A 27,889-nucleotide genomic window follows, 5' to 3' on the forward strand; every position below is an offset into this window, starting at 1 on the left:
CAGGGTAAGTACCGGACAGGAACATATATACAGTATTTACTACAGATTTTCTATGGATTTACTTAACTCCCATTCTTTTTATGTGTTTAAGATGATGGCAACCAACCCCAACCCCAGGAAGGCCAGGGAGGCCAGGGAGGCCAGGGAGGTCAGGGAGGTCAGGGAGGTCAGGGAGGTTCTTCATCTTCTTCATCAACTATAAAGTGTAATTCAGAATATAAAAATGACTTTGGTGATGATAAGGAGTGCTTCAAAAATGCATTGAAGGTAAATTGGCTTTATTATATTCCTGTAAGTTCTGTGAGATGTATCTATAGACGGGGTGAGCGCTGTAATAGGATGTCACTCACATAATCCGTAGCCCATGGGGTATATATAAGACTCTGATCTTGGATCAGCAGATACTATTCACTTAATGATCCCAATAATCCTGATATACTGCCCCCCCACACACACACACACACTGATATACACCTACCCCTATATACACCCACCGCTATATACACCCACCGCTATATACACCCACCCCTTATATACCCCTACCCCTATATACACCCACCTATACACCCACCCCTTATATACACCACCCCTGATATACATGAACCCCTTATATATAACCACCCGTGATATACACCCACCCCCAGATACAGCGACCCTGATATACACCCACCCCTGATTGCTTCTTATTGTTACATGTTGCTATTGTTCTCATGGCTTTGTATTCTGCCCTCAGACTGTTCCCTTCCTTATGGAGAGCGGACAGAGAATCGTCTGTAAGTACAAAAACATTGAGGTACGGAAGACGCTTCTTTCTAAGGACAATTACATTATATATTGATTACAATGTAGCAGGTGTAGAGTTCTGCCAGGACGGTGGCACACTTCGGCTCTAGTTATTTGCACGGCCACTATCCACGGCCTCTCTTTGTAGATACAGGGTTGGATACGTTCGGTTCACATTGGATTTGAGGCCTGAAATAGGACATATGCCCTGAAAAAGTATAAAGTGTCAGATGCCCCCGAAATGTGTGGTCTGCTGGGCACCGGGCTCCCGTAAGATGATGGGCGGCCTCAGGGCCTGGACCAGGCTTAGATTATCACAGAAGCCTATGCAGATCTATGTTCTGTGCTCTTAAAGGGAATGTCATCCAGTAAGGCAGTCTCCCCAACCTGAATCCTCTGATAAGTGATGGACGTTCTCTGTGTCGTCTGGTTATTTTACTGACTTTTACTTCATTTCCTTTCAGGATGAACAGAGGGAAGAAAACTTTGATCAATTCAGGAATGAGTTTTCACTGTTCTTGGTGAGAATAATCTATGACTATTAGTAACCATGGGGGGTTAGCTGCTTTATGAGACTTTACTGTGATATAGAAGAGGCCTGTATGTACACCTGTATACTATAGACATACTCTGCACACCTGTATATACACCTGTATACTATAGACATACTCTGCACACCTGTATATACACACTATAGACATACTCTGCACACCTGTATGTACACCTGTATACTATAGACATACTCTGCACACCTGTATATACACCTGTATACTATAGACATACTCTGCACACCTGTATGTACACCTGTATACTATAGACATACTCTGCACACCTGTATATACACCTGTATACTATAGACATACTATGCACACCTGTAGGTACACCTGTATACTATAGACATACTCTGCACACCTGTATGTACACCTGTATACTATAGACATACTCTGCACACCTGTATGTACACCTGTATACTACAGACATACTCTGCACACCTGTATATACACACTATAGACACACACTCTGCACACCTGTATATACACCTGTATACTATAGACATACTCTGCACACCTGTATATACACCTGTAGACACACACTCTGCAAACCTGTTTCTTAACACACACTCCACACACCTGTATGTACACCTGTAGACACACACTGCACACCTATTTGTAGACACACATTCTGCACACCTGTATGTACACCTGAAGACACACTCTGCACACCTGTATGTACACCTGAAGACACACTCTGCACACCTGTATGTACACCTGAAGACACACTCCACACACCTGTATGTACACCTGTAGACACACACTGCACACCTATTTGTAGACACACATTCTGCACACCTGTATGTACACCTGAAGACACACTCTGCACACCTGTATGTACACCTGAAGACACACTCTGCACACCTGTATGTACACCTGAAGACACACTCCACACACCTGTATGTACACCTGTAGACACACACTGCACACCTATTTGTAGACACACATTCTGCACACCTGTATGTACACCTGAAGACACACTCCACACACCTGTATGTACACCTGTAGACACACACTGCACACCTATTTGTAGACACACATTCTGCACACCTGTATGTACACCTGAAGACACACTCTGCACACCTGTATGTACACCTGAAGACACACTCTGCACACCTGTATGTACACCTGAAGACACACTCCACACACCTGTATGTACACCTGTAGACACACACTGCACACCTATTTGTAGACACACATTCTGCACACCTGTATGTACACCTGAAGACACACTCCACACACCTGTATGTACACCTGAAGACACACTCTGCACACCTGTATGTACACCTGAAGACACACTCCACACACCTGTATCTACACCTGTAGACACACACTGCACACCTGTATGTACACCTGAAGACACACTCCACACACCTGTATGTACACCTGAAGACACACTCCACACACCTGTATGTACTGTACATTTGCACACTGTGTTTCCTACTGGTTTACTTTTACACCTCGGGGCACCCCGACCAAATAATGTTTTACAATAAACAAGGACCCTCATTCAGTGACTCACAGGTGACGTTTTCTTTTATCTGAGGCGTGACTTTCCCTTTTCTTCTCCAACCGGCCCAGGCATCCATAAAGATTTCTTCCAGCTAAACTTCATCTCTTCAGAACCTGCCAGACAAACATCTTAGGCTCTGAAGTTTTCCAGCAATTCCTTCCCTTTTCCTCTCCTCTAGGCTCCCAAATAATAGTAATTGCTGTGCCCCCATATAGTTATAATGTCCCCTGCTGTGACCCATATTGTAATAATGTCTCCTGCTGTGCCCACGTATAGTAACAATGTGCCCTGCTGTGCCCCCATATAGTAATAATGTCCACTGCTGTGCCCCCTTATAGTAATAATGTCTCCTGGTGTGCCCCATATAGTAATAATGCCCTCTGCTTCCCCCCCCATATAGTAATAATGAACCCTGGTGTGCCTCCATATAGTAATAATGAACTCTGGTGTGCCTCCATATAGTAATAATGTCCCCTGCTGTGCCCCATATAGTAATAATGCCTCCTGCTTTGCCCCATATAGTAATAATGTCCTCTGCTGTGCCCCCCATATAGTAATAATGCCTCCTGCTGTGCCCACATATAGTAATAATGTTCACTGCTGTGCCTCCATATAGTAATAATGTCCTCTGCTTCCCCCCCCATATAGTAATAATGTACCCTGGTGTGCCTCCATATAGTAATAATGTCCCCTGCTGTGCCTCGTTATAGTAATAATGTCTCCTGCTGTGCCCCCATATAGTAATAATGTCCCCTGCTGTGCCCCAAATAGTACTAATGTCTCCTGCTGTGCCCCATATAGTAATAATGTCCCCTGCTGTGCCTCGTTATAGTAATAATGTCTCCTGCTGCGCCCCCATATAGTAATAATGTCCCCTGCTGTGCCTCGTTTATCTCATAATGTCCCCTGTTATGCTTCTTTATAGTAATAATGTCTCCTGCTGTGCCCTCATATAGTAAAAATGTCCCCTGCTATGCCTCCACATAGTAATAATGTCTCCCGCTGTGCCCCCATATAGTAATAATGTCCCCCGCTATGCCTCAAATATAGTAATAATGCCTCCTGCTGTGCCTACATATAGTAATAATGTGTCCTGCTGTGCCCCCATATAGTAATAATGCCTCCTTCTGTGCCTACATATAGTAATAATGTCCCCTGCTGTGCCCTCCATGTAGTAATAATGTCTCCTGTTGTGCCCCCATATAGTAATAATGCCTCCTGGTGTTCCTCCTTATAGTAATAATGTCCCCTGTTGTGCCCCATATAGTACTAATGTCCACTGCTGTGCCCCCATATAGTAATAATGTCCCCTTCTGTGCCTCGTTATAGTAATAATGTCTCCTGCTGTGCCCCCATATAGTAAAAATGTCCCCTGCTATGCCTCCATATAGTAATAATGTCTCCTGCTGTGCCCCCATATAGTATTAATGTCCACTGCTGTGCCCGCATACAGTAATAATGTCTCCTGCTGTGCCCCATATAGTAGTAATGTCTCCTACTGTGCCCCATAAAGTAATAATGTATCCTGCTGTGCCCCCATATAGTAATACTGTCCCTTGCTGTGCCCCCATATAGTAATAATGTCTCCTGCTGTGCCCCATATAGTAATAATGTCTCCTGCTGTGCCCCATATAGTAATAATGTCTCCTGCTGTGTCTCCGTATAGTAATAATGTCTCCTGCTGTGCCCACATATAGCAATACAGTCCCTTGCTGTGCCCCCATATAGTAATGATGTCTCCTGCTGTGCCCCACATAGTAATAATATCTCCTGCTGTGCCACATATAGTAATACTATCCCTTGCTGTGCCCCCATAAAGTAATCATGCCTCCTGCTGTGTCTCCATATAGTAAATGTCCCCTGCTGTGCCCACAAATAGTAATAATGTCCCCTGCTGTGCCCCCATATTGTAATAATGTCCACTGCTGTGCCCCCATATAGCAATAATGCCTCCTGCTGTGCCTCCATATAGTAATAATGTCCTCTGCTTCCCCCCCCATATAGTAATAATGTACCCTGGTGTGCCTCCATATAGTAATAATGTCCCCTGCTGTGCCCCAAATAGTACTAATGTCTCCTGCTGTGCCCCCATATAGTAATAATGTCCCCTGCTGTGCCTCGTTATAGCATAATGTCCGCTGTTATGCTTCTTTATAGTAATAATGTCTCCTGCTGTGCCCTCATATAGTAAAAATGTCCCCTGCTATGCCTCCATATAGTAATAATGTCTCCTGCTGTGCCCCCATATAGTAATAATGTCCCCTGCTATGCCCCCCATATAGTAATAATGCCTCCTGCTGTGCATACATATAGTAATAATGTGTCCTGCTGTGCCCCCATATAGTAATAATGCCTCCTTCTGTGCCTACATATAGTAATAATGTCCCTTGCTGTGCCCCCCATGTAGTAATAATGTCTCCTGTTGTGCCCCCATATAGTAATAATGCTAATGCCTCCTGGTGTTCCCCCTATAGTAATAATGTCCCCTGTTGTGCCCCATATAGTACTAATGTCCACTGCTGTGCCCCCATATAGTAATAATGTCCCCTTCTGTGCCTCGTTATAGTAATAATGTCTCCTGCTGTGCCCCCATATAGTAAAAATGTCCCCTGCTATGCCTCCATATAGTAATAATGTCTCCTGCTGTGCCCCCATATAGTAATAATGTCCCCTGTTGTGCCCCATATAGTACTAATGTCCACTGCTGTGCCCCCATATAGTAATAATGTCCCCTTCTGTGCCTCGTTATAGTAATAATGTCTCCTGCTGTGCCCCCATATAGTAAAAATGTCCCCTGCTATGCCTCCATATAGTAATAATGTCTCCTGCTGTGCCCCCATATAGTAATAATGTCCCCTGCTGTGCACCCATATAGTATTAATGTCCACTGCTGTGCCCGCATATAGTAATAATGTCTCCTGCTGTGCCCCATAAAGTAATAATGTCTCCTGCTGTGCCCCCATATAGTAATACTGTCCCTTGCTGTGCCCCCATATAGTAATAATGTCTCCTGCTGTGCCCCATATAGTAATAATGTCTCCTGCTGTGCCCCATATAGTAATAATGTCTCCTGCTGTGTCTCCGTATAGTAATAATGTCTCCTGCTGTGCCCACATATAGCAATACAGTCCCTTGCTGTGCCCCCATATAGTAATGATGTCTCCTGCTGTGCCCCACATAGTAATAATGTCTCCTGCTGTGCCACATATAGTAATAATGTCTCCTGCTGTGCCCCAATATAGTAATACTATCCCTTGCTGTGCCCCCATATAGTAATCATGTCTCCTGCTGTGTCTCCATATAGTAAATGTCCCCTGCTGTGCCCACATATTGTAATAATGTCCCCTGCTGTGCCCCCATATTGTAATAATGTCCACTGCTGTGCCCCCATATAGCAATAATGCCTCCTGCTGTGCCTCCATATAGTAATAATGTCCTCTGCTTCCCCCCCCCATATAGTAATAATGTACCCTGGTGTGCCTCCATATAGTAATAATGTCTCCTGTTGTGCCCGCATATAGTAATAATACCTCCTGGTGTGCCCCCATATAGTAATAATGTCCGCTGCTGTGCCCCATATAGTACTAATGTACACTGCTGTGCCCCATATAGTAATAATGTCACCTGCTATGCCTCTTTATAGTAATGTCTCCTGCTGTGCCCTCATGTAGTAAAAATGTCCCCTGTTATGTCTCCATATAGTAATAATGTCTCCTGTTGTGCCCCCATATAGTAATAATGTCCCTAATTATGCCCCCCATATAGTAATAATGCCTCCTGTTGTGCCTACATATAGTAATAATGTGTCCTGCTTTGCCCCCATATAGTTATAATGCCTCCTTCTGTGCCTACATATAGTAATAATGTCCCCTGCTGTGCCCCCCATGTAGTAATAATGTCTCCTGTTGTGCCCCCATATAGTAATAATGCCTCCTGGTGTGCCCCCCATATAGTAATAATGTCCCCTGCTGTGCCCCATATAGTACTAATGTCCACTGCTGTGCCCCCATATAGTAATAATGTCCCCTTCTGTGCCTCGTTATAGTGATAATGTCTCCTGCTGTGCCCTCATATAGTAAAAATGTCCCCTGCTATGCCTCCATATAGTAATAATGTGCCCTGCTGTGCCCCCATATAGTACTAATGTCCACTGCTGTGCCCGCATATAGTAATAATGCCTCCTGCTGTGCCCCATATAGTAGTAATGTCTCCTGCTATGCCCCATAAAGTAATAATGTCTTCTGCTGTGCCCCATATAGTAATAATGTCTCCTGCTGTGTCTCCATATAGTAATAATGTCCCCTGCTGTGCCCCATATAATAATAATCTCCACTGCTGTGCCCCCAAATAGCAATAATGCCTCCTGGTGTGCCCCCATATAGTAATAATATCCTCTGCTTTTCCCCCATATAGTAATTATGTACCCTGGTGTTCATTCATATAGTAATAATGTCCCCTGCTGTGCCCCCATATAGTAATAATGTCTCCTGCTGTGCCCACATATAGTAATAATGTGCCCTGTTGTGCCCCCATATAGTAATAATGTCCACTGCTGTGCCCCCATATAGTAATAATGTCCTCTGCTTTACCAGATATAGTAATAATTTACCCTGGTGTTCCTCCTTATAGTAATAATGTCTCCTGCTGTGCCCCCATATAGTAGAAATGTCCCCTGCTATGCCTCCATATAGTACTAATGTCCACTGCTGTGCCCGCATATAGTAATAATGTCTCCTGCTGTGTCCCATATAGTAGTAATGTCTCCTGATGTGCCCCATATAGTAATAATGTCTCCTGCTGTGCCCCCATTTAGTAATACTGTCCCTTGCTGTGCCCCCATATAGTAATAATGTCTCCTGCTGTGCCCCACATAGTAATAATGTCTCCTGCTGTGTCTCCATATAGTAATAATGTCTCATGCTGTGCCCCATATAGTAATAATGTCCCCTGATGTGCCCCATGTAATACTGTCCCCTGCTGTGCCCTCAATAGAGTAATAATGCCTGCTGCTGTGCCCCCATATGATAATAATGTCTCCTGCTGTGCCTCCATATAGTAATAATGCCTTGTGCTGTTTCCCATACAGTTATATTGTCCCCTGCTATGGCCCCCCATAGTAATATTGTTCCCTGCTGTGCCCCCATACAGGGGCGGATTAACTTTACCATAGACCCTGGGCTGTTTGCCAAGCCTAGGCCCCCTACCCCCACTTTAACTATGGCAGCACTAGCGCAGTGTTCACAATACAGAATAGATAATGTCATGATGCCCTAGTTTGTGCAAAATTGAGGTTAAAAAACAGCTATTGTTTACAAATCATGGCAGAACTGAAGCCAGGGACAATACACTACTGAAAGTATAAGTCTATGTGGGTGGCCATGGGCCCCCCAGGAGCTATTATAATCTGCTACTGCCCCCATACAGTAGTAATGTCTCCTGCTGCTCCCCATGTAGTAATAATGTCCCCTGTTGTTCCCCATATAGTAATAATGTCTGCTGCTGTTCTCCATATAGTAATAATGTCTCCTGCTGTTCCCCATATAGTAATAATGTCTCCTGCTGTGCCTCCATATAGTAATAATGTCCCCTGCTGTACCCCCATACAGTTATAGGCTGGGTTCACACTACGTATATTTGAGGCTGTATGTTTGAGGCTGTATAGCAACCAAAACCAGGAGTGGATTAAAAACACAGAAAGGATCTGTTCACATAATGTTGTAATTGAGTGGATGGCCGTCATTTAATTGCAAATATTTGCTGTTATTTTAAAACAACGGCTGTTATATTGAAATAATGGAAGTTATTTACCGTTATATGGCGGCCATCCACTCAATTTCACCATTGTGTGAACATATCCTTTCTGGGTTTTCAATCCACTCCTGGTTTTGGTTGCTATGAGGACCTGACATGAGGACCAAATACAGCCTGAAATATACATAGTGTGAACCCAGCCCCCATATCCCCTGTTGATCCCTATATAGTAATAATGTCCCCTGCTGTGCACCCCCACTTAGCAAAATGCCCCCTTCTGTGTCCCCAAAGTTAATTAACCCCCTCTTACCCCCCATGGTCTGCAGCTGACCCCCTCCGTCCACACCTGAAATCTGCAATTAACCTTCTTCATCGAGGGCTTGTGAAGCGCACACACGGAAAACAGTACTTAATATACAAATCTGTAACTGGCGGCTTACGGCTCCCCAGTTGAGAAACACAGCTATATACACACACATTTTGTACATCTGTCTGTACACCTGTACACCTATAGCATATACTCATACTCTGCACACCTGTATGTACACCTATACACTATAGACACAATCTGCACACCTGTATGTATACCTGTGCAATATAGACACACACTCTGCACACCTGTATGTACATCTGTAACCTATAGACACACTCTGCACACCTGTACACTATAGACACACACTCTGCACACCTGTACACTATAGACACACAATCTGCACACCTGTATGTATACCTGTGCAATATAGACACACAGGGGGAGATTTATCAAACATGGTGTAAAGTGAAACTGGCTCAGTTGCCCCTAGCAACCAATCAGATTCCACCTTTTATTACTCACAGACTCTTTGGAAAATGAAAGGTGGAATCTGCTTGGTTGCTAGGGGCAACTGAGCCAGTTTCACTTTACACCATGTTTGATAAATCTCCCCCACAGTCCGCACACCTGTACACACTATAGACACACACTCCACACACCTGTGCACACACCTGCTCAGTGTACAGAGAGTCCGGCCCTTGTTAGCCGTTCCTGCTCCTGTACATACATTCGGCAGTGCTGATTGCCCAGTGACACATGAATCTGTATTTCAACATCTGACTGGGGAAGTTTTCATAGTAAATGGCGGATTTCTCGCTTTCTAGCCGGGTTATATTGCTTTATAAGTGTTACAGTCATGTCTCTATTCCCCTGGCAGAGATGTACTGGCTGTGGAGCTGGGAATCTCGTTGGTTTAGATGATCTGCTGGTAAGTAAGACTACAGTATAGGAGACACCTGGTACCGTCCATATATCTGTCTGTGCTTCCAGAACTTCACAAAGTGTCAAAGAGGCGTTCCCAATCCCCTGAAGTGGTGTCACCTCATCACTACCCCTTCCATCCCTATCCCTCCTCAACTGTCAGTCAGCTGGAAGCAGGAGCAGGGATGGGAGGGGGAGCAAGGAAACATTACAGCCCTCAGCACTCCAGGGGCTTGGGAACGCCCCTCTGACTCTTTGCACCAGAGAATAAAGGCTTTTCTCTATGATCTGGAAGCACAGACAGATATATAACAAGCGCCATGTATCTCCTTGTCCTAACAGCATGTGATAGTGTCAGCAGTCAGGACCGTGAATCACAGCGGACACATTCACTCTACTGGATCTGACAACAGATTATTCATGGGGTGTGTGGGTGGAGATTGTGTGCAGCCCTTATATCCAGCTCCGACACTAAGGCCCCCAAAGCTCAGCCATACATGTGACCGTACAGAAGCCTCATGACAGATGACATCGGGGGTAAGAAGGATTGACCCATAGCAATTAATCACAGCCCCCATAGCAACCATATGAGAAATGAAAGCTGAACTGTGATTGGTTGCTATGGGAGCTGTGATTGGTTACTATGCGTTGCTATAGATAAATCTGGGCCACTGAGTTTTAAAACTTTGCTGCTGTCTTATTGGAAGAGTCCCATAACAACTAATCACAGCTCCTAAAGCAACCAATCAGAGCGCGGCTTTTATTTCTCACATTGCTCTGATAAAATGAAAGCTGAGCTGTGATTGGTTGCTATGGGTAACAGATAAAGTCTTACTATAAGGCTACATTCACACGACTGTATCTGGTTTCTGCAATTTACAAAAAAAATCATCCTAAATGAATCCGTACTGCATCCACAATCAATATTTTTTGCTGATCAGCAAAGAAGGGTAAGGACCATAACTGCGGCACAAAAGATCCCATAGAAGTTTATGGGAAAGTCCGTTATTCTTATGGTAGGAACGTCTGTAAATCCGCAATCCATAATTGTCAGTCATTTTAATCCGCAAGCCCTGGAGACTTCTGTGGTCTGAGAGGGAGATACAGAAGCTGTATGAAAAAGCTCACTAGCCCAAATACCGAGTGACGCTAGCAGCTCAGCCACCGAGTGACACCAGCAGCCCGGCCACCGAGTGACACCAGCAGCCAGGCCATCGAGTGACGTCAGCAGCCAGGCCATCGAGTGACGTCAGCAGCTCGGCCACTGGGTGACGTCAGCAGCCCGGCCACAGAGTGACACCAGCAGCCAGGCCATCGAGTGACGTCAGCAGCTCGGCCACTGGGTGACGTCAGCAGCCCGGCCACAGAGTGACACCAGCAGCCAGGCCATCGAGTGACGTCAGCAGCCAGGCCATCGAGTGACGTCAGCAGCCCCGGCCACTGGGTGACGTCAGCACCCCCCGCCACTGGGTGACGTCAGCAGCCCCGGCCACTGGGTGACGTCAGCAGCCCCGGCCACTGGGTGACGTCAGCAGCCCCGGCTACTGGGTGACGTCAGCAGCCCCGGCCACCAAGTGACGTCAGCAGCCCCGGCCACCAAGTGACGTCAGCAGCCCCGGCCACTGGGTGACGTCAGCAGCCAGGCCATCGAGTGACGTCAGCAGCCCCGGCCACTGGGTGACGTCAGCAGCCAGGCCATTGAGTGACGTCAGCAGCTCGGCCACTGGGTGACGTCAGCAGCCCGGCCACAGAGTGACACCAGCAGCCAGGCCATCAAGTGACGTCAGCAGCCAGGCCATCGAGTGACGTCAGCAGCCCCGGCCACTGGGTGACGTCAGCACCCCCCGCCACTGGGTGACGTCAGCAGCCCCGGCCACTGGGTGACGTCAGCAGCCCCGGCCACTGGGTGACGTCAGCAGCCCCGGCCACTGGGTGACGTCAGCAGCCCCGGCCACTGGGTGACGTCAGCAGCCAGGCCATCGAGTGACGTCAGCAGCTCGGCCACTGGGTGACGTCAGCAGCCCGGCCACAGAGTGACACCAGCAGCCAGGCCATCGAGTGACGTCAGCAGCCACTGGGTGACATCAGCACCCCCCGCCACTGGGTGACATCAGCACCCCCCGCCACTGGGTGACGTCAGCAGCCCCGGCCACTGGGTGACGTCAGCAGCCCCGGCCACTGGGTGACGTCAGCAGCCTCGGCCACCAAGTGACGTCAGCTGTCCGGCCACCGAAGGATGTCTGCAGCCGGCCATGGGGTGACACCAGCAGCCCGGCCGCCAGGTGACGTCAGCAGCCCGGCCACCGCTCACAGAGTGCAGTGCAGTGGTTGGTTACCTAGGCAATGAGCTGTCAACAATAGGAACAGAGTGAAGAGTAAGCTATTTTGCTAATGAAAGACACTTACAAAATTGCTTACTTTTGCATTATCTGACAAGTAAAAGAAAGTTTAGTAGGTGAGAATCCCCCTGTATATAGCAGGCACTTGGTATCTTCAAAAACTAAAAGAAATAGCAGCAATGGTTATGTGTGTCTTCACCAACATGGCACCTACAGAAGGAAAGATTCATACAGCTACATGGAGCTAAACATGAAAGTAACGCTGGCAATTTCTATTCTTTCTTCTAGGGAGATTTGGGATCTGACGTCGGTCAAACTACAGGAGATCTGCTTGAAGCCGTAGAAGGCCTTAAAGTAGGTTCTTAGTTGATATTTCTTTATAGTCCACAGTTACTGAAGTCAGAAGCTACATGGGACACAGATATAACAGGAGCCGATAGAAAAAATCTCTGATATCTCAGAGATAGCTCAGCCTTGGGCGCAGTCATGGAGTTGATAAAATAATCCACCCCGCGGTGTATCAGGGCGAGGCCACGTGTAGCAGCCATGATGAGGCCAACACCTGATTTACAGGAATCATGTGGTTTTACAATGGACTGTTAATGATCTCCCGTTTTTGCCGATAAAGTTGTGGAGTTAAGGTACGACAAGAATAGTCGTGTTATAACTTCTATTAGTATAGATATTAATCATTGCTTCTCGCTCCCAAAAGGAAATCCTGGTGACGTCATTGTCCATAGTTCCTTGGTTGCGTTGTGAGCAGTAGTGTCGCTCAGCAGTCAGTCATCCTCTCCACCTCTTGAGCTCCCTCCAGGGTGGTGGTAGTGATGACAGCCATCCAAAACACACTAGAACACCATGTCGGCTGTTACTAGTACTGTAGCTCTGGAGGAAGAGAGGTGGGAGGAAGACCAGAAAAGGGGAAGCATGACATCACTGGAGCTTCCCGAGGTCATCAATTAAAGGGGAACTATAAGAAGGTTAGGGTCCATTTACACGGAAAGATTATCTGACAGATTTGAAGCCAAAGATTTGAAGCCAAAGCCAGGAATAGACTATAAACAGGGATCAGGTAATAAAGGAAAGCCTTAGATTTCTCCTCTTTTCAAATCCATTCCAGGTTTTGGCTTCAAATCTTTTGCAGATAATCTGTCAGATAATCTTTCTGTGTAAAAGGGCCCTGAGGCTAATCTAACTTGCTGATTGCACAGGAGGTACCGAGAATGAAGGTATGTATGTCTCTTACCTTCTTCCTTGGCTGTGTTGGGCCATTCCATCCAAACTGAACCTTTTCGTAACACCCGTAACACCTAGTTAAACCAAGTAAAACTGCAATTTAAACACTAAAGTTATAAATATACATTAAGAGTCTTAACGTATATTTATAACTTTTGTGGTTAAATTGCATTTTTTTAATTAGCTGTTAAAAAAAAAAGTTTAACTAGGTGTTATGAAAAAGGTCCAGTTTGGATGGAATGGCCCTGCTGTTAGTCATTTACTCCTCGGTCCGGTAAGACCATTTGGAGCACCGTTGGGGAACCGTTAGAAGCACTGCCCCACCCCTGTAGCACTGATCTGCCCCAGCCAGCCTTCCCCTTCCAATCATCATCAATGGATCGAGCAGGCCGGATCGGCACTATGGGGGCGGGGCAGTGCTCCTAGTGGTCTTACCAGACCAAGGTGTAAACTAGTAACTGTGTGGGAACAGTGCTGAGGAGGAAGGTAAGAGACTTGCCCTCATCCTTGGCGCTTTCTGTGCAATAGATGGCTAGCAGCAGGTTAGATTTGTCTTTAGATTCGCCTGGCTCCCTTTAACAGAGCGATATGGTGGACGCCATACAACACATCACACAATCTGAGGCACAAAACAAATCTGGAAGAATCAGAGACGTCGTGTCATTGGGGATTTCGGCTCCGGTTCTGCTCTTAGCTGTTGCCATCCATCAATTTTTTGCACCATTTACTTGTTCTGTTTTTATGTATTAGACTTGGACATTTTTTTATAATGATGTATTCCGTTGTTTTCCAGCGCGCCTTGGGCATAGATAAAGTTGGTCTTGACTTACTCTGCTACTTGGTGAGCACAGATTATTTTCTGCATCCTAGTTTATGGGACATTAACCCTATCATGGGAAGTTCTGTGCTCCTTCCGAGTTCACTGACTTTGGTAATATACACAGAACACATGTGCATTAAGGACATATAGTATATACAACTACTGTGCGGTAATGACCTGTATCCTGGCAGCACTTCACACTCTCTATAGTATTACATTCATCCTATTTCCATGTTCTCCATTTTGTCTGATACAATATGGCCCGCAGCCCACTATGAGCGGCGTTTGATCTCATTAGCCCATTGTCAGATCCATTTGGATGATGGGGAACCATGGGACCCTGTACATCATCATACATGTGGCCTAATGTTACCAGATCCATGACGAGGGGCCAGTAAGCTCAAAACGCAATGTTTTCCATCTAAACCAATTAGGATTATGTTGTTTTAGGAGCTGGAAAACTTTAGAGTTTTCTTTTTATAGTCTGATAAAATAGTATAGAAAATTCTGGAACATTGTTCTGCAGCCACATTTTATAGTTCACTTACTAATATCTATTTTATCTAACAGTTAGGTGGGTTCTTGGCCTCGGACTGCGCAAAAAGGCTCATCAGTGTAAGTACACTTCACAAACATATGTAGACTAAATATATATTTATATATGTGTGTGTGTGTATATATATATATATATATATACATACACTCACTGGCCACTTTATTAGATACAACTGTCCAACTGCACGTTACCACTTAATTTCTATTCAGCCAATCACATGGCGGCAACTCAGTGCATTTAGGCATGTAGACATGGTCAAGACAATCTCCTGCAGTTCAAACCGAGCATCAGTATGGGGAAGAAAGGTGATGTGAGGCCTGTGAACGTGGCATGGTTGTTGGTGCCAGAAGGGCTGGTCTGAGTATTTCAGAAACTGCTGATCTACTGGGATTTTCACGCACAACCATCTCTAGGGTTTACAGAGAATGGTCCAAAAAAGAAAAAACATCCAGTGAGCGGCCGTTCTGTGGGCGGAAATGCCTTGTTGATGCCAGAGGTCAGAGGAGAATGGGCAGACTGGTTCCAGCTGATAGAAAGGCAACAGTGACTCAAATAGCCAACCATTACAACCAAGGTAGGCAGAAGAGCATCTCTGACCGCACAGTACACAGTATGGGCTACAGCAGCAGAAGACCACACCGGGGGCCACTCCTTTCAGCTAAGAACAGGAAACTGAGGTTACAATTTGCACAAGCTCATCGAAATTGGACAGTAGAAGATTGGAAAAACGTTGCCTGGTCTGATGAGTCTCGATTTCTGCTGCGATATTCGGATGGTAGGGTCAGAATTTGGCGTCAACAACATGAAAGCATGGATCCATCCAGCCTTGTATCAACGGTTCAGGCTGGTGGTGGTGGTGTCATGGTGTGGGGAATGTTTTCTTGGCACTCTTTGGGCCCCTTGGTACCAATTGAGCATCGTTGCAACGCCACAGCCTACCTGAGTATTGTTGCTGACCATGTCCATCCCTTTATGACCACAATGTACCCAACATCTGATGGCTACTTTCAGCAGGATAATGCGCCATGTCATAAAGCTAGAATCATCTCAGACTGGTTTCTTGAATATGACAATGAGGTCACTGTACTCCAATGGCCTCCACAGTCACCAGATCTCAATCCAATAGAGCATCTTTGGGATGTGGTGGAACGGGAGATTGGCATCATGGATGTGCAGCCGACAAATCTGCGGCAACTGTGTGATGCCATCATGTCAATATGGACCAAAATCTCTGAGGAGCTTCCAGCACCTTGTTGTATCTATGCCACCAAGAATTGGGGCAGTTCTGAAGGCAAAAGGGGGTCCAACCCGTTACTAGCATGGTGTACCTAATAAAGTGGCCGGTGAGTGTATATATATATATATATTTACTGTATATGCTTCATTTTCATAATTCCAACCATTTTAGGGTAAGTTTACATGGAGCAGATATCCTTCAAAATGTTTTGCACATGATATTCTTTTCCATTCACCTGAATGTCAGGAAACACTTTGATTTTTGCATATCCCAGACCACATATAGGCCCACCACCCACCTAGTAGGGCCAGGGGGGGGCACATAGTAACCATCACTACTCCCCTGTCCCCGCGCTTCTCCAGTGCTGGATCACCACGCCAGGACCCCCGCCAGGCTCTGGTATCTTCTCAGCCGACATCACGACCCAGCTGATGGCCAACTCGCGGGACGCGGAGGGACGCGGCTTCAGTCACTAATTGGCTGAGCGGCCTGTCCATCAGCCTGGATGGCCATTTTCATGACATTACGACTTGGGGGGAAAATGTCTTTTGCCGGGGGTCCAGGAGCTGGTGGAGTGGTGCCTAATGGGTATGTGGAGAGGTAAGGAGTGTTTGGTTGTTATGTTCCCCCCTGCCCCTGCTGGCTTACAGTTATTTTAAATCGCTGGAATTCTCCTTTAATCATCTTTAAATAATAAAATTAACCAGCACATAGTGACAAGAAGGGGGTAGGGCTGTAGCAAGTGTTATGCCATGGCAGACTCCAGCCACACAAGTCCGCCTTACTGCTGCCGTCTGCTTAGCAGTTGATTTTTCCGCCAAGAAGCCATGACTTAAAACCAAAACATCACATAGAAATCCAAAACCAAGAGAGAGCAAGGGTTGTCAAAATGGCTTCCCGCTGATCCTCAGCGAATGGGGAGGCTACGCAGGGAAGTATATGAAAGGGTAGGGGCACATAGGGGGAAAACAGCTCCTCATTGGCCCCCAAAATCACAGAAATAACCTGAGGATGTGCCAAGCCAGGAGGTGAGATAAAAGTAAGGGCCAAATTAAACTTTTAACCCCTAATTAGATGGCAGGAATTGCCAAAACAGGTGGCAAAAGCTTAAAACAGGTACCCCATGCTGTCAGTGGGAAGCCATCTTATATAGTTAGGTGCCCTCCAGTCAAATGAAAAAAGTGTGTGAATACACCCTAATAAAAAAATATATATTAAACTTGATTACAACTTTTCAGGGGATTTTAAATTAGTCCAATTTTCCATCCATGAACCTGGCAAGTCAATGTGATATCTCAGCTATTAATGGGATGTCTAGGGTATTACCCATAATGCAAATCTTCTACCTAACCTGACCCTGTGTTTATTTCAGAGCGATGTTTCATCAGTGGGCGGAAACCTGAACTTAGTCTTATGCTCGGTAAAAATCAGCAATGAAACCAATGAAATATTTACCAATACAACTGTTTTTATTGACAATGCTAAAACACAGGTTTTATTTGTTACCTCCAAGTCTATATTCACTTCTGGATGTCCCTACCTTTCCTCTTACAGATGTGCCCTCCTTACCTTTCCTCTTACAGATGTCTCCTCCTTACCTTTCCTCTTACAGATTTGTCCTCCTTACCTTTCCTCTTATAGATGTCTCCCTCCTTTCCTTTCCTCTTACAGATGTCTCCCTCCTTTCCTTTCCTCTTACATATATGTCTCCATCCTTACCTTTCCGCTTACAGATGTGTCCCTCCTTACCTTTCCTCTTACATATATGTCTCCATCCTTACCTTTCCTCTTACAGATGTCTCCCTCCTTACCTTCCCTCTTACAGATGTCTCCCTCCTTATCTTTCTTCTTACAGATGTCTCCCTCCTTTCCTTTCCTCTTACAGATGTGCCCTCCTTATCTTTCTTCTTACAGATGTCTCCCTCCTTACCTTTCCTCTTACAGATGTCTCCTCCTTACTTTTACTCTAACAGACGTGTCTCCTTACCTTTCCTCTTACATATATCTACCTTCTTACCTTTCCTCTTACTGATGTGATTTCCCTTGGTGCTTGGAATCATTACGGTAGAAGTTAGACTGAGTTGTAGAGATACCTTGGACTTGAGAAGTCTTGTTCGAGGATTTTAGTAATAGGTTGACTACCTAGAGGGGACCTGTCCAATTTGCATGGCCCTCTATTACTGAGGGTTGCGACAACTTTGTAGTCAGTTGAGTTTACTTGAGGGAGAATAACCTACTCACAGTCTGAAGAAGTCCATTAATGCTGGATGAGTACACCAAGTGGCACATCCAGTAGCGCAGGCCCCAGGAGGAACACGTCGGCCTAATCATTAGGTTCTGGTTTTGCACTAGGAGTTTGCAGCAGGGCACATTGGTGAGAAGCTCTTCTCCAACCGCTGTCTGGTGACTGAAGCTCTCTGTGAACTGTAGGGCTCAGATACTTTTGAGGACAACCCCCTCAGTGTGGACAGGTCGCGATCCCTTGACTATACTGTCATTTAATAGCTTAAAATACATAAATAAATGCAGTATATAATATTCATCCTCAGTTTTAACCTTTAGACTGGTAATAAATATGATAGTAGTGCCGCCCTACACCTACATAGACAGCAGCAGCGGACACTCAGGCTCTGGGAGACCAGCAGTAATGGTGATGATGTGATGGATGTTGATTGTGAGGAGCGTTCCATCTTGTGGCTTCTGGCGCCCTGTGGTTGCTCTTAGTCGGCTTTTCCTATTGTAATAATGGGGAGTGAACTCACAGACGTTATATCCCTACAGCTGATCTCTGTCTTTATTGCAGAAAGAAGAGAAACTGGATGTAGCATTGACTGTAAGAACTCTGGTAAGAATATTACCCATATATTCTGCAAGTAAAAGGATTCTCATCTGGTCACAGTAGAGTAGAAGCAGCCCTATACATCCTATGGGATACAATCCCTTTAAGAGTTGAGAAACCTTTAAAACACTAACAATGTTAAGGTGCAAAAACTAATGGTTGACTTTCCCATCTGCTCTTCTTAGAGAGACGCTTCCTGTCTGCTGGATGACACGCTGAGAATTGATGCCGTCTTGGTAAGACCCTTCAGTCCATAACATGAAATATCAATAGAAAGGATTATGAATGAGAGAGTCTTAGATATGATGGCCATCTAACCTGCGCCCACCTGCCTGCCCCGCGTCCCCGCCAAATCATTAAATTTTAAGTCCATTGACCTCCATGTTTTATGGATTGTTTGCAACTTGTACTAATAAAAATCCATCATATGCATCTACTTATATCACTGGGGAATTCTCTATCGTCTATAACCTCCATTATTATTTTCTAGGAAAACCTCACTGGAGAGGCTGCTGAAGCCCTGGCTCCGGCAGTGAAGGGTGTTGTTAGCGATCTGAAGGTAACACTACCTACCTCTGTATAACTTCCATTATGGCTCCTTATCATCTGTGGTCGTGTTAATGTAACCTGATCAACCAGGAGTCCAAAAATCTAATTCTATAAACTTTTGATATTACAGAAAGATCCTTTGCTTGGTCCCCTCCTGGAGGCGTTGGGATGCCCAGTGGTAAGTATGGCTTATAGGATCGGTATAACTATACATAGGAGCCACTTATATTGTAGGAGATGTCTGTCCTAGACCGTGAGGGTATTACAGACAGGTAACCGCGGGTCTACTGACCTGACCTCACAGCATGATCCATCCCCATGAGGCCGAGTCCAGGTCAGACAAGCCAATGGCCATTGCTTGTATCTGGTTTTATCGGTGTATGTGGTTTATGAATGTAATTCTATATACTGTACCTCTGGATCACACTACAAAGAGCCTGAGCTGCCCAAAACCGGAGAGATTTCAGATGGCCGACATCCCGTTCATGGTTAAAGTTTGTCATCGCTCCATTTTTAGCCGTTAGGCCATGTTCACACACTGTAGTATCTTGGTATTAAACAACAGCTGTGGTTTCATGACATTGATCAATTACAGTGTATGGAATCACGATTGTAGTGTTACACTATGGCCGTGGTTCTGTGCGGCCGCAAAAAATAACTGACAGGTCTATTTTGTGCGGCCGGTATTCAGTAAACATCGGCCGTACCTTACGGCTCCCGGCTGTTCTTTACATTATTTACTATGGCAAATTGGAGCATGCATTCCAATTAAATGAAGCGATATTCATCTGGCCGATACTACAGTGACCATCTCAGACATCGTCCGTTACTTGACCTGGCCGGGTAAAACAACGGCCGATGTTCACACAACGCGTGAACATGGCCTTAGAATGAATAAATTGGTCAGAAAGTTCTAGGCCGCACCTCCTGTCGAGAAGTCACACAAAACTTTTCACCCTTTAGTGAGACGTAGATTTTCACAGTTTGTGGCAAGAAGCATAAATCCACTGATTAATTTCCCCAAAAAGCTTTTTCGTTCAACTCAAACGTGGTCTGAGATCTGACATGCTGGTGAATACAAGCGGCCACAACCTATCCCCCCCTCCCCCGCCATCACCTCTTATAGCCAGACTACAGAGATCTCTCACATAAAGTCTTTCTTCTCCTCACAGGCAAATCTTCTGGATTCTTTGGTAAATGGAGGCGGTAACGGCCCCCTCCCAAGTTTTCTTGGAGGAGGTGGAGGCCGTAAAGCTGGCAGTCTTCTTACCAACTTTCTCAGATTTTAAGTGAAGGAAACATAATGCGGTAAGTAAGAGACAAGTGCTGTAGTTTCGCTCCTGATAGAATACATTGATAATTTATAACTCGTCCACCCCAGGAGATATTTGTAGACAATTCACTGTGTTCGGCCGCGCTCGGTATATTACAGCATACGGCCGGGGAAAGGACCAAGGTACCAAAACTTCCGCTGTAGAATCTATCTGCAGTATTTCCGTCCTGTGTGAATGTAATAATAATAATTTTATTTGTATAGCGCCAACAGATTCCGCAGTGCTTTTTTTTTCTATGCATACAGTACAGAAGTAGATAATACACAGTTAAATAATTAGAATAAATAAAACATAAAAAATACAAAGTATAAAGGAGACCTGCTGGTTGGAGCTTACAGACTATAATTTGGGGTGACAGCAGGCAGAAGTGCTTCATTTGTCCATGGTCCGGCCATTGTACATAGTTAGAAATACAGGATGAGCCAGTAACAACGCCAATGTCTGATTGCAAGTAAACATATAGGGGGACATTTACTAAGGCCGGTGTTTTCTGCGCCTGACTTAAAAATGCCCCCGCATCTCCGGCGCTACGGGGATTTATGTAGAGGCGGACTACCTCTACATAAATCCCGTGCGCTCTGGTGCGCACCGCCGAAAACCTATGCCAGCTGAGGACTGGAGTAGGTTTTCGGCGTATCTTTTGGCGGAACGGATAGTAAATCGCGCGAACTCTGAGTCCGCCCCCTACACACACCCTTCCCGCCCCCTGGTGTACCCGGCGGAAAGTGCCGATTTGCTAATATTTTATTCGCAAATCGCCCTTTTGCGAATAAAAAAATACGCAAATCGGCACTTTCCGCCGAAATTCATCCGTACGCCGGATGATACATGTCCCCCATAGAGTGCAGGAACAGTCAGAGCGAGGGAAACAGAAGGGGGAAACAAGTTTAGGGAACGTTATAAGCGAGCCTGAAGAGATGGGTCTTCAGGGCACGCTTGAAACTGTGAATATTGGGTATGAGTCTGATGTCTTTAGGTAGGGCATTCCAGAGAACTGGTGCAGCACGAGAGAAGTCTTGGAGGCGGGAATGAGATGTTCTGATTATGGAGGATGTTAAGGTTAGATCATTTGCAGAGCGCAGAGCACGGGAAGGATGATAGGTGGAGATGAGGGAGGAGATGTATGGAGCGGCAGAGCGCAGAGCACGGGAAGGATGCCAGGTGGAGATGAGGGAGGAGATGTATGGAGGGGCAGAGCGCAGAGCACGGGAAGGATGATAGGTGGAGATGAGGGAGGAGATGTATGGAGGGGCAGAGCGCAGAGCACGGGAAGGATGCTAGGTGGAGATGAGGGAGGAGATGTATGGAGGGGCAGAGCGCAGAGCACGGGAAGGATGATAGGTGGAGATGAGGGAGGAGATGTATGGAGGGGCAGAGCGCAGAGCACGGGAAGGATGCTAGGTGGAGATGAGGGAGGAGATGTATGGAGGGCAGAGCGCAGAGCACGGGAAGGATGATAGGTGGAGATGAGGGAGGAGATGTATGGAGGGGCAGAGCGCAGAGCACGGGAAGGATGCCAGGTGGAGATGAGGGAGGAGATGTATGGAGAGCAGAGCGCAGAGCACGGGAAGGATGCTAGGTGGAGATGAGGGAGGAGATGTATGGAGGGGCAGAGCGCAGAGCACGGGAAGGATGCTAGGTGGAGATGAGGGAGGAGATGTATGGAGGGCAGAGCGCAGAGCATGGGAAGGATGATAGGTGGAGATGAGGGAGGAGATGTATGGAGAGCAGAGCGCAGAGCACGGGAAGGATGCTAGGTGGAGATGAGGGAGGAGATGTATGGAGGGCAGAGCGCAGAGCATGGGAAGGATGATAGGTGGAGATGAGGGAGGAGATGTATGGAGGGGCAGAGCGCAGAGCACGGGAAGGATGCTAGGTGGAGATGAGGGAGGAGATGTATGGAGAGCAGAGCGCAGAGCACGGGAAGGATGCTAGGTGGAGATGAGGGAGGAGATGTATGGAGGGCAGAGCGCAGAGCACGGGAAGGATGCTAGGTGGAGATGAGGGAGGAGATGTATGGAGGGGCAGAGCGCAGAGCACGGAAAGGATCCTAGGTGGAGATGAGGGAGGAGATGTATGGAGGGCAGAGTTGTGGAGATGAGGGAGGAGATGTATGGAGGGCAGAGTTGTGGAGATGAGGGAGGAGATGTATGGAGGGCAGAGTTGTGGAGAAGAGGGAGGAGATGTATGGAGGGCAGAGTTGTGGAGATGAGGGAGGAGATGTATGGAGGGCAGAGTTGTGGAGATGAGGGAGGAGATGTATGGAGGGCAGAGTTGTGGAGATGAGGGAGGAGATGTATTGAGGGCAGAGTTGTGGAGATGAGGAGATGTATGGAGGGCAGAGTTGTGGAGATGAGGGAGGAGATGTATGGGGGGGCAGAGTTGTGGAGATGAGGGAGGAGATGTATGGAGGGCAGAGTTGTGGAGATGAGGGAGGAGATGTATGGAGGGCAGAGTTGTGGAGATGAGGGAGGAGATGTATGGAGGGGCAGAGTTGTGGAGATGAGGGAGGAGATGTATGGAGGGCAGAGTTGTGGAGATGAGGGAGGAGATGTATGGAGGGCAGAGTTGTGGAGATGAGGGAGGAGATGTATGGAGGGCAGAGTTGTGGAGATGAGGGAGGAGATGTATGGAGGGCAGAGTTGTGGAGATGAGGGAGGAGATGTATGGAGGGGCAGAGTTGTGGAGATGAGGGAGGAGATGTATGGAGGGCAGAGTTGTGGAGATGAGGGAGGAGATGTATGGAGGGCAGAGCGCAGAGCACGGGAAGGATGGTAGGTGGAGATGAGGGAGGAGATGTATGGAGGGCAGAGTTGTGGAGATGAGGGAGGAGATGTATGGATAGCAGAGTTGTGGAGATGAGGAGATGTATGGAGGGGCAGAGTTGTGGAGAAGAGGGAGGAGATGTATGGAGGGCAGAGTTGTGGAGATGAGGGAGGAGATGTATGGAGGGCAGAGTTGTGGAGATGAGGGAGGAGATGTATTGAGGGCAGAGTTGTGGAGATGAGGAGATGTATGGAGGGCAGAGTTGTGGAGATGAGGGAGGAGATGTATGGGGGGGCAGAGTTGTGGAGATGAGGGAGGAGATGTATGGAGGGCAGAGTTGTGGAGATGAGGGAGGAGATGTATGGAGGGCAGAGTTGTGGAGATGAGGGAGGAGATGTATGGAGGGGCAGAGTTGTGGAGATGAGGGAGGAGATGTATGGAGGGCAGAGTTGTGGAGATGAGGGAGGAGATGTATGGAGGGCAGAGTTGTGGAGATGAGGGAGGAGATGTATGGAGGGCAGAGTTGTGGAGATGAGGGAGGAGATGTATGGAGGGCAGAGTTGTGGAGATGAGGGAGGAGATGTATGGAGGGGCAGAGTTGTGGAGATGAGGGAGGAGATGTATGGAGGGCAGAGTTGTGGAGATGAGGGAGGAGATGTATGGAGGGCAGAGCGCAGAGCACGGGAAGGATGGTAGGTGGAGATGAGGGAGGAGATGTATGGAGGGCAGAGTTGTGGAGATGAGGGAGGAGATGTATGGGGGGCAGAGTTGTGGAGATGAGGGAGGAGATGTATGGAGGGCAGAGTTGTGGAGATGAGGGAGGAGATGTATGGAGGGGCAGAGTTGTGGAGATGAGGGAGGAGATGTATGGAGGGCAGAGTTGTGGAGATGAGGGAGGAGATGTATGGGGGGCAGAGTTGTGGAGATGAGGGAGGAGATGTATGGAGGGCAGAGTTGTGGAGATGAGGGAGGAGATGTATGGAGGGCAGAGTTGTGGAGATGAGGGAGGAAATGTATGGAGGGCAGAGTTGTGGAGATGAGGGAGGAGATGTATGGGGGGCAGAGTTGTGGAGATGAGGGAGGAGATGTATGGAGGGCAGAGTTGTGGAGATGAGGAGATGTATGGAGGGCAGAGTTGTGGAGATGAGGGAGGAGATGTATGGGGGGCAGAGTTGTGGAGATGAGGGAGGAGATGTATGGAGGGGCAGAGTTGTGGAGAGCTTTATGGGTGAGGGTGAGGAGTTTGAACTTTGTTCTATATTTAATGGGTAACCAGTGCAGTGACTGCCACAGAGGGGAGACGACGGTATAGTGGGTGGAGAGGAAGATTAGCCTGGCTGCTGCATTCAGGATAGACTGGAGAGGGGAGAGCTTAGAGAAAGGAAGACCGATTAGTAGTGATTTACAGTAGTCAAGACGGGAATGGATCAGGGCGACAGTCAGAGTCTGAGCAGTGTCAGTGGTGAAAAATGGGCGGAATCTGGAGATGTTTTTGAGATGAAGATGACAGGATGTGCTGTGAGTGGGTGAGGAGTGCGTATGAAGAAGTAAAGAGAAAGGTGATAGGTTAGGAAAAAGAACTCTCATTGGTGTACAGATCCATGAGGTACATAAGAAAACAATAGCCCCTTAGTTCCTACAGCTGTGCAATATCTGAACATAAATACTTGTAACAACGACATCTAGTGGGAAAACTTTGGTACTACTACATTACCACTTAACACTTAAGTACAGACTTTTGCGAAGGGAGTAACCAATAGCAACACCTGTGGTACCTTTCATACAGTATATCTATCTGTGCTTCCAGGATATAGGAAAATGCTTTTATACTCCAGTGCAAAGTGTCAAAGAGGCGTTCCCAAGCTCCTCATCTGTTCCAAGATTTGCAACACTGCCTTGCTCCCCCTCCCATTCCTGACCTTTTGAATCCCCTTGGACACTTTACACTAGAAAATAAAAGCGTTTTTCTATATGACAGGTACTATAAGTCTCCGTGTCCTAACAGCAGTTGGAAGCTTGAATTGCAGCTAACAGATTCACTTTAAGATGTTGCATATAAGTATTATGGCGTTGCTCCTCTGGTTGTAGTGCCGTGGCCTGGAGAACTGAGGAGGATATACGGCCGGTGGGCTCTGGTGTTTTCTACTGGGACACTTGTCATATTGGCCAGGAGTGGTATTACCCACCCCCGGACACAAGGGCACTGCACTGGAAGGGTTAGTACTAGGTGTGGGTGCAGGGGAGTCCAGCACTTAACCAGGGATAAACTTTTACTTTCAGAGTTCAGTGCAACCCAGGTCCTAGTACTTCAATCTTGAGAGGTGCAGGTGGTTGTAGTGCGTGAGGTAGTGACTGAAGAGTAGAGGTAAGAGTAAAGGTAGAGCTTGTTCACGTCAGGTGTACCTTGTCCAAGGTAGAGATGTACTCTGGCGGAATCAGTGTGGAGAATGGTAGAGAGGAAGAAGGGGAAGAATACTCATACTCATGTACAGATAAAGATATCTGACCGGCTTCTGCCCAACCAGCTCAGCGAGTGCCAGGGTGGGTGGTACGAGCCTCAGGCCTTTACAACTGGTAGTGGCAAACTTCCCAAGATCTCCCAGGATAGCCGTGCAAAACCAGTAAGGTACTTCGGCTTTACCGTGTTTTGTCTTACTGAGGATCAGGCCTTCTATAGACTGTCCTGAGTGCTACAGTTAACCCTTCACCGTCAGCTGTGCTCTTACAGTACAGTACGAGGGAAAGTGAGACACCTAGTGGTGAAAGTGCAATCAGCAGCTTCACCCCCTTTTGTGTGACACCTGACAGAGTTACCTTTTACTTAGGTGACACAAGGCTTAGTGGACCACCTGTACTAGGAGACTACAGTAAGTGGAGGGGATATAGGGTGAGGGCTCCTGCCCATTCACAAAGATACAATCCCAACACTCTCTGATCGGGGGGAAGGGGTCCCTGACATACAGATATATACCACTCAGTGCTGCAATGTGTATACTTCTACTGCATGTGTCTCTATGGTGCACCACGCCAGATTGAGCGATTCATACAACTGTTACCTATATAATCCGATATATTCTCCTTCATTCCCCACAGGACCTCAGGTTCCCAACCCTGATGAATCTGACACAGGAGAAACCTGTCAATCTTCCTGAAAGTTCCTATAATCATCTCCTTACAGATTTCTCGGATTCTTTACCATTGATTGATATTAAATTTTCTCTTTTCTCTTCCAATCATCTTGTTAATCAATAAATTTCCAGCATACGACCTGGTGTGTGACGTTCTTTATGGACATTTAGTATCAGGACATACGGACTCCATTGAGGGGGATGTCCGTGTGTTACACTGCGGGTATTGGTTCTCAGGGGGGACGTCCAGTTGGTGTATGGAGTCACTGATCTCCTCCAGAAGGAAGAAAACTCTATCCAGTGCCGCCCATTGGAGGCAGCTCCCCTATACTCCTGTACATGTACCCCGGGGTAGATGCTGCTTTGGGCTTCCTGCCCCTCAGCCGCACAGAGCGGGGTATTGGGTGACCGGATGGGCTCATCTGTATTGTGGGTACATGGAGTGCAGACACATGATACGAACCCTTTAAACTCCATGTAAACATGATACTGTTCTCCATTGCATGTTGTATTATATATAGATATAGGTAAGTGGACGGAGAGAAGAATACCAGGATAATACACCCAATGGATCAGGCAGGATCAGCGCTGAGTCCACAAAAAATAACCCAGTATAAATCAGAGACACATGAAGTATAGTGCAGTATACAGAGGGCTCATACACCTATATAGCAGCTGTATTACTCTACAACAGAGAGCTGTAATACAGAGGGCTCGGACACCTATATAGCAGCTGTATTACTCTACAACAGAGAGCTGTAATACAGAGGGCTCGGACACCCATATAGCGGCTGTATTACTCTACAATAGAGAGCTGTAATACAAAGGGCTCGGACACCCATATAGCGGCTGTATTACTCTACAATAGAGAGCTGTAATACAGAGGGCTCGGACACCTGTATGGCGGCTGTATTACTCTACAATAGAGAGCTGTAATACAGAGGGCTCGGACACCTATATAGCAGCTGTATTACTCTACAATAGAGAGCTGTAAAACAGAGGGCTCGTACGCCCATATGGCAGCTGTATTACTCTACAATAGAGAGCTGTAATACAGAGGGCTCGGACACCTATATAGCAGCTGTATTACTCTACAACAGAGAGCTGTAATACAGAGGGCTCGGACACCCATATGGCGGCTGTATTACTCTACAATAGAGAGCTGTAATACAGAGGGCTCGGACACCCATATAGCGGCTGTATTACTCTACAATAGAGAGCTGTAATATAGAGGGCTCGGACACCCATATAGC

At 46.7% G+C, this 27,889-nt stretch overlaps 1 protein-coding gene across 1 annotated transcript; it reads left to right on the forward strand.

The window, feature by feature from the left end:
* Positions 1-191: 191 nt before the first annotated feature.
* Positions 192-26,775, forward strand: LOC138798377 (uncharacterized). The gene is made up of 14 exons (XM_069978801.1): positions 192-267; positions 734-793; positions 1,248-1,304; positions 9,789-9,839; positions 12,460-12,525; positions 14,201-14,248; positions 14,798-14,842; positions 17,393-17,440; positions 18,824-18,865; positions 19,045-19,095; positions 19,350-19,418; positions 19,539-19,586; positions 20,581-20,716; positions 26,602-26,775. The coding sequence occupies exons 2-13, from the start codon at positions 749-751 to the stop codon at positions 20,695-20,697; spliced, it is 687 nt and encodes a 228-aa protein (XP_069834902.1). The 5' UTR covers positions 192-267; positions 734-748; the 3' UTR covers positions 20,698-20,716; positions 26,602-26,775.
* The last annotated feature ends 1,114 nt before the right edge of the window (positions 26,776-27,889 follow it).

Source organism: Dendropsophus ebraccatus, chromosome 8 (genome assembly GCF_027789765.1).
Source record: "Dendropsophus ebraccatus isolate aDenEbr1 chromosome 8, aDenEbr1.pat, whole genome shotgun sequence".
In the NCBI taxonomy this organism is placed as follows: Eukaryota; Metazoa; Chordata; class Amphibia; order Anura; family Hylidae; genus Dendropsophus; species Dendropsophus ebraccatus.